At 33.0% G+C, this 18,283-nt stretch overlaps 1 protein-coding gene across 3 annotated transcripts in view; it reads right to left on the bottom strand.

Annotated features, from left to right (window-relative positions):
- Nucleotides 1–2,788: 2,788 nt before the first annotated feature.
- The window catches only part of LOC126847473 (leucine zipper putative tumor suppressor 2 homolog), a 37,293-nt gene continuing 21,798 nt past the window's right edge, over nucleotides 2,789–18,283 (bottom strand). For 2 of the 3 annotated variants that reach the window (XM_050587730.1, XM_050587731.1), the window contains exons 2-8: nucleotides 14,369–14,536; nucleotides 6,357–6,477; nucleotides 5,029–5,224; nucleotides 4,633–4,954; nucleotides 3,698–3,871; nucleotides 3,439–3,630; nucleotides 2,789–3,365 (exon numbers count right to left, since the gene is read on the bottom strand). In XM_050587730.1, the coding sequence (XP_050443687.1) occupies nucleotides 2,982–3,365; nucleotides 3,439–3,630; nucleotides 3,698–3,871; nucleotides 4,633–4,954; nucleotides 5,029–5,224; nucleotides 6,357–6,477; nucleotides 14,369–14,512 (1,533 nt within the window). In that variant the 5' untranslated portion in view covers nucleotides 14,513–14,536 and the 3' untranslated portion in view covers nucleotides 2,789–2,981. Of the gene's footprint in view, nucleotides 3,366–3,438; nucleotides 3,631–3,697; nucleotides 3,872–4,632; nucleotides 4,955–5,028; nucleotides 5,225–6,356; nucleotides 6,478–11,596; nucleotides 11,708–14,368; nucleotides 14,537–18,283 lie in introns of those variants that run through there. The other variant, XM_050587729.1, reaches the window with a different exon arrangement.

Below are 18,283 nucleotides of genomic sequence, written 5' to 3'. Positions count from 1 at the left end.
ACCTTCAATAACCCAAAATTTGTACGAAAACGTGCTTAGAGGTGCTCTACTCTAATTACTTATAAATACCACGTATAATATATATATATTTATATTTTAAACATAGGTGCAACTAGGGGAGGTGCTAGGGGAACTTTAGCATCCCCAAAAATTGAAACACCAATCCTTGATTTTTACGCTTACAGTTTTAATTATGTACATACTCAGTTAAATTTTGTTTTTTTTTAGAATACTTTTGATTCTAAATATTTTATTCTGGGTATGTCTAATGGTGTGAAGATGAGAATTATGTTTAGTTAGGTATACATAATTTGAAGATGTGTTCAAATTACAATATCAATATATCATACGTCCTTGTCTATTAATAAGTTCACCATAGTATAACTAATTTAAAATAATGGTTGTTTATTTTCAACATTTCTGCCATGTGTGCCATTATAGACATAATAATACTATATAGATACATAATTTTCCCCATAAGCCTGTAGCACTATTAGCTTAAAACGTTTACAGTAATTTATATGTCAAAAACGGTCGTCTAGATACTGTTTATTCGCAAACGAGTATAAATTACTTTTTGAAAAAAATTTTAAAGATATTCATCAATAGAACAAAAGTTGTCAGGCCTTTGTGGGACATCTGTATTATAAGTACATCTGTTATAACACCACCTCAATAGTGTTGACTTTAGTGTACCTTGTTAAATGACTTGAAAACAATAAATATTAGTTTGGCCGTGTGTGTTTTTGAAGTTTTATCAAAAACAACGTTCGGTAAATACAACGTCTGTGTTAGTACACTACATATGACAATTGCGGTTCGAGCACTTGCCAGGTTAAGTTAATAATTGTTGCTGGGTTTCTTAAGGCGAAAAGCACGATCATGAGACCTGTTTTGTGGTGGTTTGCTGTCACGTCAATGGCGATCATGGGTACATGTGTGGTCGACGGAAATTTGGTTTTGCTTTTGCAGCAGTTGCCCAAAACTTCACATTGGCAACTGGCCAAAGACGAGGTGGTGTGCGATTCGGACGGCAAGGTGAAACCCCTAAGAAATGTTCACGTCGAAGCCGTCAGGTCCAGTAAGATGGAAAATTATACTAGAGCTTATGAATTGTACGTGTCGGCGCTTAAGGAGAGGTCGCTTAAGTACGCGGCCCTGTTGACAGCATACGGTTATAAAGCGGCCACGACGACCAACCAACAGGAGGGAAGTGACGTGGCTTGCCCAAAGGTTTTGTGCCAGTTGAAAGAAGCGTTCGAAACGATTAAAGGCGCATTCGGTCGTTGGACAAGAGGTAGAAAACTGCAACAACTCGAATGGATTAACATGCCGTCATATGTGTCAATGCCGAGCAGCCAATGCACGGTTGTACTTAAGAGCCTAAAAACTTACTTGGAAACTTTAGTGTTGAGCCGATATCCGGCACGCTTGGAGCACGACAACTCGAGTCTAATGGAACGCGCCCAAAAGGAATGTCAACTGATAGCCGAATCCAAAAACGACGGGCAAGTACTTAAGACCTACACTAGACCCTTTGACGGCAACGACTTGGCCGAGATCTATAGGTCGGTGCTGGACGAACCCACAGTCGCATTTGGAGTATTAGATTTCCTTGGGATTTTAGGAAAAGTCAACGAAGAATATAAAACAGACAGCGTGTCCGTCGATTGGGATTCAACCAACTCCGAAGAAGCTATTTCTGATGAATTATTTGATAGTCACGATAATTGACTTTTACAACCTATTAAAAATACAATAGTAAACATGTAATTCGATTTGAATGTAATGGAAAAAAAAACGGAAATTTTAATATAAATTCAGTTGTACAACTATTTTTATTTTAAGTATACGTTTTTCGTTAAAAACATACCTAGTTCTTAACAAACACGTACATGTGTTGATTGTTTGCTTTATCATTAATTCTTCGTGTCTTTATTTTTTTGTCCTTATGTCATATTTTAAAGTGTTTTAGCTAGCCCGTTGCGTAGACAAGTGTCTACAACAGATACCTTGTTGTATTTGTCACACAAAAAAACTGCACTACAACTACAAGAAATAATTACAATAATTTATAAAGATGTGAAAAAAATCCTAACTAATTGTGGAATAAGTGTTAACTTTACGTTATTACTAATTATTCTAGAGAAGCTAATAGTATGCTTCTACTTTTAATTGAGCACTATTATAAGTTGTGAAATTAACTTATAATTATATGTATTTTTATACTTACAAAAATAGTTTAAGTACCCGTATATTAATACGTTGCAATTTATCAAAAGTGAAAAAAAGATACTGAAAACCAATTTCATTTTTGTTTTCATTGTTGTACCGATTTATATTGCACAGCTGTTTTGAAACATATTTGTATTGTTTCCTGTGACTAGAAGTAAAATATATATATACGTACAACGATGAAGCATTGTTTTTAGTTTCCAATAATACTCATTGAACATTTTTTCAATTTTTTGTTTAACTTTTATTATACAGGGTTATCCATGTTTCCGATTACAGTATTGAAGGTGGCTCAAGCCAATGTTGTATTGGTTGTTTTTAAATAAAAACGTGAAAAATTTTTTTATTGGGCAGTATTAAATGCCAAGCTTAAGTGGACCCCTTCCCGTGTAACTTAATGTAAGGAACGTTAACAGTTTTGGGGGTGCTTATTTAAAATCTGTGGTTGATAAGCACACCTAACACCCATTCTAAATTGCGCCTGTGAATTGGAGCACATTACCATTAGGGCGACAAAATACAGCCAGCAGAGAACAGGGACGGCTATAAACAATAATATAAATATATACTTTATTATGTTTGGAATTATAATCAATACATATTATGATATAATAAGTTTAAAGTAAAATTTGCACTCTTTTTTTAATACACATTAAAATGTACGAGTATTAAATATTAATCATCAATTGAATACATTAAAATTTTTTTTTTTAAAAATGGTAAAAACTCTCCATTAACGTTAACACCTAAAGTTTAATAGCGTTTATGGCCTTCACAGTGGGCTTTCTAGAACCTTTGCCCGTAGCACAATGGTCCGTGCAGACGTTCATTTGGACAGTGAGGTTCTCGATTTGCGCTTCAAACGCCTGGGTCCGTCTAAACATTTGCACGTAGTTCATCTGTAACTGCCTTTGGTAACACAGGACCTTTTCTTTCTCCTGGAACCACTTGAGTCTCTCCTGGTCCCAGTTTCTCCGTTCCTCGTTCAACATTTGGATTAGCTTGCCGGTATGATACTCGAGTTCTTTGAATTCATCCAACGAGTCCGTCTCGATTTCTTTCTTCGGAAACCGAGACAGATCTTCGGTGCTGCACTCGGACATTTTGCATTTGCTAAGTTCGCCTTCCACCTGTGAAGCACAAAGGTGTAAAGTAAAAATAACATTACAAAATCGCGCACAACAGCCACAGCCAAGTTCTTACTTGTTCGTTGAGTCGCCGGACCAACAAATAGAGCTGGTCCGATAACGACCGACTGTCCTCGTTGATCACGTCGGGGTCGTCCTTCACTTGGAGTTCGTGGATTCGACGTTCTTTCGCTTCGAGCTTTTGCAAAAGATCCCGGATTTCCGATTTTAGCGTGATCACTTCGTGGCCTTTGGCCGCTAGATCGTTCTGTTTGAAAAACAAATCATTTAGTCGCGGCCGAACGTCGTCGTTTCTACGCTGTATGCACACTTACTTGTGTATCTTTCAACTGCGACTTGACGTGCGACAGCTCGCCGGATTTCTGACAAAGCCCCCATTCGGTTTCTTCCAACCGGGTCTTCAACTCGTCCACTTCTCTCCTCAGGTTGCACGTTTCCGACGTAATCCGATCGTTTTCGTCTTGCAATCGTTTCTTGTCGTCTTGCAACTGTCGCGAATACGAAAATAAATAACTTAAGGCCCATTTACACGATGAGAGTACTCTTGCGATAGTACTATCTCATGATAGTGCGCGATAGGGACTATCATAGCTGTTTACACGTTGAGAGTTTTACTATCGCTATGGCGGCAATAGCTACTATTGTGATAGCAACTATCATCGTGTAAATGGGCCTTAACGAGTATCCACACTACAACCGGATACATAGGTACATGTACATGTGCCTATGTTCAAGTATAAGACCCTGGTACTTTTCTTATCTCAAATCTCAAATCTCTAATCTTTTATATTTTATCTCTATTTTTGTCTCTAATCTGTAATATATAATCTAGTATCTCTAATACAATATCTATTTTATCTCTAATCCATTTTCTCTAATTTTCTCTCTAATCTCTTTTTTTCTAATCTGTTATCTTTACTGTTATCTCTTTTCTCTAATCTATCATCTCTTATATATTATCTTTAACCCATTATCTCTATTTTTATCTTTTTTCTCTAATTTAGTATCTCTAAATACATTATCTCTATATTTAGCTCTACTCTCTTTTCTCTAATCTAGTATATCTAATACATTATTTATATTTTTATCTCTAATCTCCCCTCTCTTTCCTCCGCTGCCGCGTGTGACATCCAGCGTGTACGTTTAGGACGAATTTTTAGATCTTGACCCCCAGCGATAAAACATAATATACATGTTAATAAACACCGAATTCCTTTAAATGTAATTGCGCTATTGTTATATAATATACCTTGTAAGTTTGCTTCATCAGCATTTGTTCTAGTTTCAACGACTTTTGTGCGGCCGTTTTCAACCGATTGTCGCCCATTGTCTTGATCCTCCGCAGCTCTCTCTCCCAAGCGTTCTCTTTCTCTTGGTAAACCCTGAATATCACGTGTTCGTTGTGCTCCATCGTTTGCCGGAGATGCCTCAACTCGCGATCCCTGTCTTTCAGAGCGGTTTCCATCTCGGATAACATGGTCGATTCCGACGGAGACGGTGTCAGGTCCAATAAACTGGCTGACCCTTCGGACGCCGAACACCGTTTGTTGAGTCTCGAGAACGACTTGGAACTGTACAAACCGAGTTAGAGATATATATATTTATTATAAACTGTTTCGTCTTATCGATTGACCCGTTCAATTACCTAGGTCGATAATCTCTGTAGGAACTGTATGATGAGGATGATTTGAAATCTTCTGGTTGACCCAGCCGGAATTTATAATTTGTCTGCGCCGGCAAAGATGACATGACCATCGGAGATGCCGAACGGAGTTTTCGGTCTAACGTTCCCGACGATATCATGTTAGGTTTGTTCGATTGACGGTGAAGCTCGTTGGTGCCTATAAAAAGAAATAAGCGCATAATTATCTCGATTTTATCGAATAAAGAAATACTAAAACTATGCTAACAATAATTGTAATAGACTTTTATCTATTTCATTATAGGTACTTCTATGTTCTATTTTTCCTGCTGAATCCAATATTGCAAATACATTATTCTTATGAACCAGAAACTTGTAAGAATAAGGTTCCAGAATAAAAAAATTGAGCCCTTGTTCCTTTAATAGTGTCTCAATTTTAAAATATTAACGCAAATAATCACAAGACACTTAAAAAAACCAAGAGCCCAATTTGTTGGGGAGTTCTTGATCTTGTAAGTGTCTAATTTATTTTCAGTCACGGTCATTCTCCACTGTAATTATCAATTTCTCACTTCACCGATACCATTTTAACAAATAATAGGACATTTTTTATTGATTTAACAAATATGTCGTTAAATCTAAATATTATATTACATTTTTAAAATAACAAATGGGCATTTCAATTTAAAAAAAATATATTATTTATATATTTTAACAAATGTAATCGGTATAACTAATAAAATGTTTGTAGTTTTTTTAAAAAGTATTTTTGAATTAATAAATATTATTGTTGAAGTAACAAATTTCGGCTATGAAAATAAAAAACCGTTATTATTGTTAAATTAATAAATTTATGTTATTAAAATAAATAAAATATTTGTCATTTCAAATAAATCCTCAATCAGTTAACCTATAATATCATATTAACACTAAAATGGATAATAAGATCAACAACAGATTTTAATAATTGGTTAACCGTTAAATTAATAATGTATAAAGATGATAACGCATTTTAGCTTACTAAAAAACTATACGACATAAGAAATGTAAAACTATTTATAGAACCAAATTACATGACGCCAGATTTCAGTCAACTTCTGGATTTATAAAATAGATGGAAAAATATAAAGATCAAGGTGAATAACACATTTTAACGTTTCTTTTGTTTGAAAAAAAAAAATTATAGAAATCGTTTATTATTTCTCTTGCAATTCCAAAATTAATGTCTAATTAATCGACTTTCTTAAATTGAATGTGTTAAACTATTTTCAATATAATTTTGTGAAAAAGCGTGTAGTATGTAGTACAGTTTTGACTTCTGAATGACTTACTGCCATATAGATTTCTATGTGATGATCTAGCTAAGATCGGCGTGGAGCCATATCTTTCTCCATTGTCGGTGAATCGCATTGAACCTGGTTTGAAGGCTACCGGACGTATGACACTGCTTCCCTGCAATCATTAATTCACAAAATTATAGTAGATTCAATCAGACCACCACCGAGTGAGTTGAGCATAAATTAATATTGTGTGTTTTTTAAATTTTTTTATCGGGTAATACAATACAAGGAATACGGATGCGGATCTTAACCATTCGGGAAAGCGATTACAATTTATTCCATTTTACCTACAGCTGTAGGTATACTTCATTGAAGTAAACGTTTCTAAATCGGCCCCGAGCTATATGTTTTTCTCAGGTTATTATGTACATAATGTATTGTGCGATGCTTTTGACCGTAAAACGTTTTGTCTTTGTATGTGTACACCGTGTTATTTTTGCCTTTAAAAGCTTAAAATGTTGTTGTTCCGGTTATATCACATGCTGTGGCCATATTCCCGTTTTACACACATCCGTTCGTTCCGTCCGATGATGCACACAAACACACATTTCTATATAAAATATATATATATATAAAGATATATGTGAACTATACGCCTCGCGCATGTATTAGGAAAAATAATAAATAAAATATAAACCATAGACGGGCGCGTGCGGAATACATCTTCAAAACCAAGTTCCGGTTTTTATCATCTCGACCATTTTTTTTTTTATTCCTTTTAATATTAATAATTGAACTCGAATAAATAACACACGTGTTTGTATATCTGTATATATATATATATATATATATATATATATATATGTATATACTTGACATGCCTCGACCACCGACGTACGAGATGGCACCCCGAGGCTTGTGGCAAGGTTGTAATTTCGACCGAGAAGACGTTTTATTAAAACGAGCACGCTCACACAACCGTCTTGCCGGGGGCTAGATAAGAAAAATACACGGGCAAGTGTGTGTCTCTTTGCAATTGATACACGGGGCCTACCGCTGTTGTGCTCACTGGCGATTAACAGTATACAGAGTCATTGCTAACATTAGCATATAACTTGCCAATCATTAGATATTTTTGAAAACATTTTTTATTTTTGGAATTGCCAAAATCTTCTTACTACCTTCTAAATACTTTCTAGTTATTAGAATTTTTGATAAAAGTTTTGAAAAAATTAACTAAAAGTTCTAACTACTAAAACCGTACTTAATTTTACTTACATATATGTACAAAACATTTCACTATGATATGATAATATTACAATGACCAATTCCTATTATTAAAACTTAAATCCAAAAAAAAACAAGCGCTAAAACACTTTATATGGAACTTTATTTTAAATTTTAGTTCTAATAACATATTTAAAACCAATGTTCACATGGTACTGTTTTTAAAATTTAAAGTTTCATACATAAACAACACATTTAGAAGAGAAAATTTGTTTGTGTAAAATAAACGCAAAAAAAAAGTATACCAATTAACAATTACAAATATTTAACTTTAATAATTAATTGTGAATATGTCTTTACCTCAATTTTGAAACGCAATTAAATTTAAGATATACCTTAAGCATGAACTGTTTTTAGTCATCTATTACAAATAATATCCTTTTTAAAGTTGAACATTTTTGAAATATAAATATCAATAGAATACAGTGTAATTCGAATAATGGTAATAGGACCAATATTTTATAATAACAACGTAGAACTGTATTCACTATTATGTTGTCATTTAAAATTATGTAATATATAATTATAAAGTATAATATCTGTATGTATACCATTAACCTAATGTATGATACATGCATGTTTAAACAGCTTTTTAAATTATTTTTAATGCAATCAGTAAAAAAAAATATAGATAAAATAAATAATTTATGTAAAGACAATATGTTGAGCAATGTAATTTTGAGTGTTTTATCAGGTTATACCCAAATATTGTGTACTTTTTTATTTTTGATCAATCAACGAATATTCATTAGCTCTACTGATATGACCTAATGCGTACACGGTACACTCTGGTAGTTTTACACTATTAATTGTAATTCAGTTGCACGAGTTTCTTACACTGTAACATGCAATTAATTCAACACAGCGCTACTTTGATTCTAATTTTAATATCTATTACCATCGCTCAAATAAAATAATATATTCATAAAACATTCAAAATGATTCTTGGCGCAATAAAATTATGAAATATAATTACTAATATATCTTACTATTATAAATTATGATGTTTGTACAATGATCATTACGTTCTTGAACAATGTCCACATGTAATGCGGTAATAATTGTTCGAATAAAAAATAATGACTAGCGCTTTCTCCTCGATGTTTTGATGACAAAAAAGTGCAAAGGTTATTTGCAAACATAATCAAAACTATATTTCATCTAAAAAATACTATTGTATAGCCGCTAAAAACCGCTATAATATACTGTCGTGTAATTAAGGTTGCGATGTGTAAGTTTGAAATAAAAAATTTACTTTTACAATGATGTCTTTTGTTGTTTTTTACTAAAAAGTTCGAGTAATATCTTACCATAGTAGATATTGAAATACTACACGTTTTTTTTTTTAAGGTACTACTAATTAACAAATAGTAAAAAAAAAAAATACTTCTTTATACCGTTATTTCGGGTAAAGTTTTGGAGGTTCAACGAACATTATCTTTGTGTGTCGTCTGGTCTACTGTGTTATAAATGTTGAAATTTTGAAAACATGTTTTGGGCCTACTCAACTATATTGGGATGCTACAAAACGAGTTTGCCAAAGCGGCACATGACCAAACGATTAATAATAATTGCTCGATAGTTAGGACTTAAATTAAAGCCTGTCAAATTTGGTAAATCGCTAATCGTACACTATTATATTTTACGCTAGCAATTTCGTGGTTAGAGGGCTTAGGCAATTCTCGATTATTTATTAAGAAAAAAAATATAATAATACCTACAATCGAGTTGAGAAAGTGAGTATAAAAAAATTAATAATAATACGTTAAGAGAAAAAAACGTTTTTTATGCGTGGATTGTTGACGGTTGTGATGAAAAAAATTAACGTTTTTTTAAATGAGAGGCGGTAAAACCCCTAGGGAAAAAATATCAAAATCAAATATGTACAGAAAAAAAAATTAAGAAACTATTTCGTTTTTGGTTATAATTTAGGTGTTATATTAAATTATTTTTGATTTTTTTAAACAGATTTTAGCGTTCAAGTTAAAAATATTATTAATCGTTTTATTTAAAGTGCCTATTTGGGTTGGGATTTTCAAAATTCTTTAAATCCGCCTCACCCAAAATCTTAGAGAGGTATATAAGCTAGTTACCGTTGACGAATTTGGATGAGGTGGCCATCTCTGACACGCCATGATGGAGCACCATATCAGTTATCACAATTACCTAGTCTGGTCTTAGAGGTTATTCAAACCCGCCCCTCGCCATATAGACATACAAGCTTTGATCTTATAAACTGATTTACACCAAAAAAAAAAAAAGGATAATTAAAAAAATAAAACGTACATTGATCAATTTAATTGACAAAATACTAACTCAACCCTTATTTATATGTAAGCAAATCGGATACATTAAAGTTTTCCTAAGAAAAAAAAAAGAAATTGCCTAGTATACAACACCACTATATGTAGAGCTGTGTATCATTTGAATAAAACCTTAACTAAATAATAATCTAGGTAACACATTATTCAAGTAAAAGTTGTTCGAATAATTTTTAAAAATATTATACAAATTATTCTTTATTCAAGTAATTATATTTGAAAATATTCGTAAAAATGTAATATATTGTACGTTTAGACAATTAGACAAAACCAGTAAATATAGGAAGACAATTTTGATTCGAATAAATTGTAAAAAATGCCCCGAGATCTTCACAAGAACAACTAAAATGAATGTTCATTTATCTTATTAGGTGTCTCAACTGTGAGATGCCCTACTCAAGTCATTCACTGTCCTTTTTTTCTTTCTTTGTAGCTAACCAATTTAAACTTATTGTGCAAATTTTTGTACAGATTGTAAAAATATTTTGTCAAATAATAAAGATACATATTAAATTGTAAACAAATTATTCGAATAATTTAAAAAATAAATCTGCGGATTGGGTCCAAAAGGGCCAATTTTTTATTTTGGGCATAAACAAGTTAGTTCACTAAATACAAAAAAACTGAAATATCCTATATACACTGTGATAAAAATGACACTCTGAGGGCAAAAAATGAACTACTTATGAAGTTTGGCAAAAAAAAAAAATGAACATAGGGCCTAAAGTAAAATAAAAACTTAAAAGTTAATTTTCCCAAAGTTACAAAAAGTAAGATTGGTTCTTTTTAAACTCGAGTCAAAGAATTATTCGAATATAATTACACCATAATTATACTTAGCGAATAGGTCGAATGCGGAGTACCTAATAAAATATGTTTACAGCGATTAAAGGAAAGTTATTTTCGTCTCCAGAGAACGGTACTATATTATCAAATAAAAATACTATGTAGGTAGGTAGGTGTAGTATATTTTTTCATGAATAAATGGCACGTTATTCGGCCATTAAGAAAGAGATGTCCGAAACGTGCTCACGGCTGTTCTCGAAACCAAGTATAATGGCGTTTTTGTTTACCTTCTTTATTCTTTCATCTTTCTCTTTTTCTTATTTTTGACACTGGCTTGCGAACACCCACGCGGGTGTCGGTTGTTACGATTCGGCGGCAGTGACGACATTGTAGAAGAGGCCACGAAAGACGGTGGATGATACCGGTGTGTATTGAGCAAAGACAAGAAGAATAAGAAAACCCGTCGTCTCCGTGGGCGTTCGCTTCCAACGCTTTATTCCCACGGTGTTGGCCGGATTTAATGTGAACTCGCGCGCGAGCGAGAGAAGATTGTACAAATAATATTAATATAATGTGTATTTTTTTCGGTTTTTATTTATTTATTATTTTTTTACCATTCACTGTCGGCGGGTGCACGAACTCGCGTTATCGTTATTTTCGCTGCTGTAATATTATTTTACAATCGAGAATTATACTTTGCCAATGGCTTTTCGTTATAATCGTGTACAACACTTTTGCGGACGATTAACCGCACCACGAGACGATACTAATGTGGTAGGTATATTTGAGTTTGTAACCGGGAACCAGATTTTGAACTTATTGAAGCAGATATCCTTTTATTGAGCAATTATTGTATGGTTTTGTTTTGTTCTCTACCAGCTGTACTTTACAACTTACTTGTAACATTGACGTCTGAAAGGTTTCACTATAGGTTTGTTTTTTTGAAAAGACGTTCTCTTTCAAACACCAGTACAATATTGTATTATAATTTTTTAAATAAATGTCAATAGATAACACTATAATTAAACGTATTTTCGCGTAGGTACCGAAAGCAAACAGTTTGCTGTTAACCATTTTGGCGATGTTTTAATGGCAAAACTGTTAACTATTCAATAAGATGTTTTCACTTATCAGTAAACCGCTTTTCCAGCTGCAGTTTGTAATGTTTAGTACCTATGATAATGCAAAATCATTTTTGCGGTAACTGGTAAGCAAACAATCCTTATCAACTTAACATTATCAGCACATATCAGTAAACATGTTTTGTTTCGGTACTACCGCGAAAATTGATAACAATGTTATTTGATGGTAATTGAAATTTATATTTTTCTGTCCTGTAAAGTTGAGAAAAACAAGATAGCTGGTGGTGTTGCATCTTAAGCGGCGGTATATACATTTTGTAGAGAGCAAAAAATTGTATTCGAAGTGAGCTGCTCATCGTGTGAGATACCAAAAGAGTAAAGACACACCATACACTATTCAATGTACAAACGCATAAGACAATTTTAAATTTACAATACAAATAAACACTATTAACTCCTTGACATTAACGACTTAGAATTCAACAATATACTAGATTGCATAACGATGATAGTTTTATTTACTTAATTTGAATAAGAAAAAAAAAATCATTCGATTCACCGGGATAACCGTGCGAATTGTTGTGAATTAAATTATTGATTTTCTCACCAAGGTGCCGTGTCGATACTTTGCCTGGCACAAGTGGGCTATAACGGCAATGTTGTAATATCTTTATGGACAAAATATGTTAATTTTTTTAATGTTTTTTTTTTTTAATTACATGTTTTTTTACTTAAAAACATACGGAAATGCGTATAATTTTCAGCTTGTTTTATGTAATTAACAAATGGGCAAGAACCAGTTTTTTTGTTTATTTTTGACGACGTTATCGTAGGTATTTATCTATAATTTTTGACAGAGTAGACAAAGTAGGTGGACGACAATAAAAAATTATCCCGTCAAAATAATAACGATTAACGAGCAACGACTAAACCTGCGAACCTAAAGCGTATAAATTCACCATTGATATTCATAGTGCATACCATATTATAATATTGTACATGTACCTACCTAACTGGAAAAGGGGACGCCGACGGTATGCCACCCGCCTAACCTAGATTTCGAGTTGTGCGACGTCTGATATATTATAATAATAATAATAATAACCCAAGGAAATGCACGTGCTAAACCAGTCTTTTGTCTTTCTCCTCTTGGCCGCGGTTTCTTACCATACACCGGGATGAGGACATGCACGGATTGCGCTGTTTCACCAGAGGCAGCAGCCGCGGCACAAGTTGGGCTGTACCTACATAAAACGTGGGTTTAACGGTGACTGAACGCTATTATTACCATTAAGTATAATGTATATTATTGTTGTATCGATATAAAAATGTGTACACAATGGGAACGACTTATTTTACCTACTTGTCGTCGTCGTCGTTGTTTTTCTTACTCTTTCTCTTTTCTTATTATTGGGTCATGTGTTTAAATGTAATTATATTATCCTATAATGGGCAACCTTTATTATTATTGTTTATTACACACACCATGTAAGAATTCTGATAAGTGAAATTATTCATAATTTATAACAACATTTTTTATTTTTCAAAGACAATCCTCAGACGGTATTGTTGAAATTTTCTGCATTATTCAAGACGATAATTTAGTTGTCCCTTAAATCCAGCATTTTTGTTTTATTACTTTATTACTATGTAAATATGAGCGAATAGTCATTTAAAAAAAATTTAATTGGCAAGTGATAACCGTAGACAAATTATGCTACACACTCATCATCGCATTATATTACTTAAATGTACGAGATAGGATTTTTAAACGAGCAAAACAAAAAAAATTGCAACCTCGCAAATGTTAAGTACCGACATAATATATTCTATTTAAGTGGTTTATTACAATTCAAGAGACCCTTGAAGTCCGAAGGTCAATTTAATGTAAACCTAATATTACACCGTCTTTAAGTGGACATTACTTAAAAAATGAACATGTTGTCGAATACAAAACTGGTACCATGTATAGATTGGTAGTTAAGACTTATACAGCCCAGTCAGCTACTTACAGGAAATCTGTCATTCGCAATTTGCGCAAAATATACTAAGTACTATAAAAAAAACAGGAAACACACGTCTGTATACTTGCAATCGACGAACAAAACGTGTAAATGATTTTTATCACTTAGAATTATTTCGTGTAACATTAGAAGGGCTGCGGGAAAAAAAGATCAATGTCATTTTTTTTTGAAAATTACATTTTGGTATCAAATTATTTGTATTGATTTATTGTATCTTTTATGCGCTCAAACCCGGGAAAAATAGATTAGTCGAGAGTAACGACCGCCGGTAGTTTAGGCATACAGGCAAAATGTATTACGTTTTGAAATTAAAAACATGATTTTCTCAGAATATTAAAAAATTTACATTGATCTTTTTTCTCCGCAGCCCTTCATTTTGTATTGGTTTTTTAGTTATTTCTCGTTACAAAATTGTGGTATGTTTAAAAAAAAAAATAAGGTCTACTTCGGTCAGACGGATGGGGTTGGTCTTGCCGCAAATACCGTCTCACATGATATCAGATATGTGTTTTAGGGTAGAAAAAAAAAGGTTGATCTGATGAAAAACATGTGTATGTGCTAACCTTGGACAAGGACGACGTGATGTGTGGCGGAGTGGGCGCAGGCGTAGGCTGTTGGCTGCCTCGACCGCTGCTTGGCGACGGCGGCGGCGCCGCAGAGTCCGGCGATGAGTCCTCCGAGAAAAGGGTCTCGTTGCCGCTATCCATCTTCAATCCTCATAACCGGCAGCTCTAGAACATGTAAAAATAGGATAACATAAGTATACAAATGTATAGAATACATAGGGCTGTGTGAGTTTAGTTGGATATGAACTTTCCTAGCACCTGAAAAATTCAGAAATAAAAACTCTATCATGTGTGGTTTATAGTTCAAGTCAAAGTGTATTATTCCACAAACAATAAAGGAAAGCCTGTTAAGTCATTATATTTTTCTCAATTTAGTGTATATTTCGATAATTTAATAATTCAACAATAGTTTGGAACCATTCTTTTAGCGTTAAAACGGTTGTGTCTGTTAAAAGAGTTTTTTTGATTTGTTACACTTCCAAGCTGTTTATAATATTGTTTATTAATACGGCATCATTATAATTAATATTAAATGTATTGAAATATTATTATTAACCATTATACTTAAAAACAGAAAGAGTAAATTTAACCGGATGTGATTTTAAAACAAAATATCCTAATATGCACATGTGCTCTTCTAAAACCTTTTTTCCACTCCTTGAAAAGTTTATAGCCCATCGTGGGTGTGCGTGAAAAAGGGGTAATTCCACAACTAGAAACTTATGTACCTAAACATATATATATATATATATATGTATATAATTATTATCCATACATATATACACACACGGGCAACCGGCAAGTATGATAAACAAATGGGAGATCGCTTTCGTTTAATTTAATATGTTCTTTTTTTTCAGATACTCGAATTAATGCGCGCACACGCTCTAGCGTACTTTTATTATGATAATTATATTATTGTTGCATCACGGACGGATATCGTGTGGTCTCAGAAGTCGGTATAAGTATAAGAAAAAAAAACCGGACGGCCGGCCAAGACAAATAATAATTGATGGGTGCCATCTCGCGTTGTATAGAAATTTAAATATTTTATGTTTATGGAAGCGATCACACGGCACGTTAACCTCTCAACCCCACTTCCCCCATGTCTGAGACATTATGATAATAATATTATTATTGTTATTATTATTACAAAACAGTCTAGTCGGACCCGTGTCAAAAAACCATTAACCTATCCGCAAGGGTCGGCTGTAAAATCTCTCCACGTTGGCTTCTGGCAAAATCCTTCTAGTTAAAATGAATTATCTCAATATACGACCCATCGCAAGAGCCACACTAGTATATAATATAATACCTAAATATAAAAAAAACTAGATTGCCAAGTGTGCACGCCGCCAATAGAGATAATTTAAGTTACCATTTTCCGCCATCTTTGTGAGAATTAGAATTTTATCACGTGAACATATGTTTATCACAAAAAAGGCGGACGTCAGCTTGAATTCTTATCACTAGTTATCAATCTAGTTTATTGTATATATATCTATTAATAAGTATAGCAAAATGGATTGTCGTTTAAAAACTGAAAACATCGTAAAAGTTAAAAAAAATATAACCTATCGAAATATTAACAATTTTATTTAATACACTGACATATTTTTAATACGACTAACCGGCTAGGCAGTGTTCATTGGCTAATTGGTATTATTATACCTATGTTGAGTTACTACTAGTTTGTCGGTGCCCTTTTCAATTTTGAATTAATGCCAAGATGACTATTATATTTTAATGCCGGTAAAATATATAGTACTTAGACTGCGTTAGTCGGTTAGTTCACCGTGCTAGGCTGTTTCAATATTATTAATATACATATATAGTTTTATTACCTACTCTTTTGATCGTTAAGAGTTTTTTCTCGTACAAATCAATTTCGATTATAAATTTTCACTTTTCTGAATCGGCTACTGTAGTTTTCGTAGAATATCTTTATAGTTCGGAAGTCGTGTAATCCAACTGCAGTTATAACCATCTATCGCTATTAAGCCTTAATGTAAATAATAATTACAAGTTACTTTGTACCGAAAGCGGCATGGGAACGTTTGACGGTGCTCACGGGTCATAAATATACTGCTTTTGGATAGATTCGTGCCGAATGCATCATAATAACTATATATGATGAATTATATATTACAAACAGGGTTTTGAAATAACTGTTAACTTTTATAATGAAAGAGTTCTATTGTTCTAACTTACACTCTTTTGAAACAGCTTACGCAAGACATTTTTTTTTTGTTATAGGTACAGTTTTTTTGAGAACGTTTACTTTAGAACTTTTTGGCCAGGACTTTTATGTGAGAGTTTTTTTAAAATGAAAGTTTCACACTTAAAGATGTATGAATTAATGAATGGATTTATTCAACCGATTCCCTAAAAATACGCTTATATTTTTGAACTTGGCTGTGAAAATGCTGGACTGAAAAGTTTAGCATTTTCACAGCGGTTCTTGATATTAGACTTGCAAATGTAAATACCAATTATATATAAGAACTTATATTTAAAATGTTCTAGTAGGAACTTTTGTAAAAAAAGTGGTTTTGACATACATTTGTATGGAACTTTTTACTCAGAAAAGTTATTTTGATAAAAGTTCTTGAGAAACAGTTAAACCGGAACTCTTTAGAAAAAGTCCAATGTAAATGTTTCGTTTTCTGATTACAAACGATAAGACATTGTCAATTATTATATTTTATATATCATAATAACCATGTGCTTTATTATTATTGTTTATATTCGTACAGACGGCGCGTATAATTTTATTTCTATATCATATTTCTACATCTATTCTATATATGCGAACGAAGCGAAAGAGCTGTCGTACACTATAGTAGGTACGTCTTATCTGTATAATAATTCTATGTAGAATAGCATAGGAAGTGGATCGATTAAAAAAATAACAGGCACAGCGGTCGCGACGCTTTCGCCTCGGGGCTAGCGGGTAAAACTGAATATAATATCTCAGAGATATGATTAATTCGATTCGAACTTCTTTGGGCTATTGTAAAAAGTAAAAAAAAACCACCAGTTCTCCGTGTATGGCGAGCGGCAACGGAATCTTGATGGATGTATGATATCAAAACCGTTAGATCTCCACATTGCTGCGCACTATATGAGCGTTGGACGCTGGACAGAGGAGGAGTAGGTATAAGGTATAGCAATGGGAATAGGCACGATAGAAAGGAGACTTCTTAGTTAGACGATGAAACGTCACTATATATTGTACAGTAAAATTGTACAGAACTGAACACTAGTCGCCCGGATGAATTAGCACGGTAAAGTCCTAGTTTGTAATTTTAAAATCAGCCCATTAGGGGTGTTATTGCAATATTGTAAACCCTGGATCGAACCCCATAGACTAGAGTGCTAAGTGTATATGCCGCCAATATAGAGATATTTTAAGTTACCATTTTCCACCATCTTTGTGGGAATTAAAACCGTATCACATGTTTATAACTATTGAACTGCTATTGAACCGCACCTTCATACACAACATACATGATTTCAATGCGGTCTTCTCTAAAACGAAATAGTAAATAGTTCATTAGTCGTTGTACGTTGTTGCTATTTTCATGTCGAGGAAATATTATGTAGTTTGATAATACAATTATTATTACAGAGTACAAGAAAGCAGAAGAGTCAATGTAAAAAAAAGTGACGGCCATTCTGTAAAATGTTTTTTGTATAATGTTATACGACAGGGCACAGTTTTTCCAAAAATTAATAAGAGATAAGAGTTCTTCAAATTATAAAACAAATTTGTATTTTATTAGCATGTCTATACACAACTAACAATAATAATCTATAGATCTAAAATTATATTGGTGTACACACAGAACTTCGAAAATGGGCTTTATCAGTATCCCCGAGACAATCAATTACAATTACAATAATCTCGTG

This window comes from Adelges cooleyi, unplaced genomic scaffold, assembly GCF_023614345.1.
Source record: "Adelges cooleyi isolate 19-005CV unplaced genomic scaffold, UGA_ACOO_1.1 ACOO_flye_CR_arks_rails_tigmint_CR_PRNA_108, whole genome shotgun sequence".
NCBI classification, from domain to species: Eukaryota; Metazoa; Arthropoda; class Insecta; order Hemiptera; family Adelgidae; genus Adelges; species Adelges cooleyi.
This window is presented reverse-complemented; position numbering and strand designations above follow the sequence as displayed.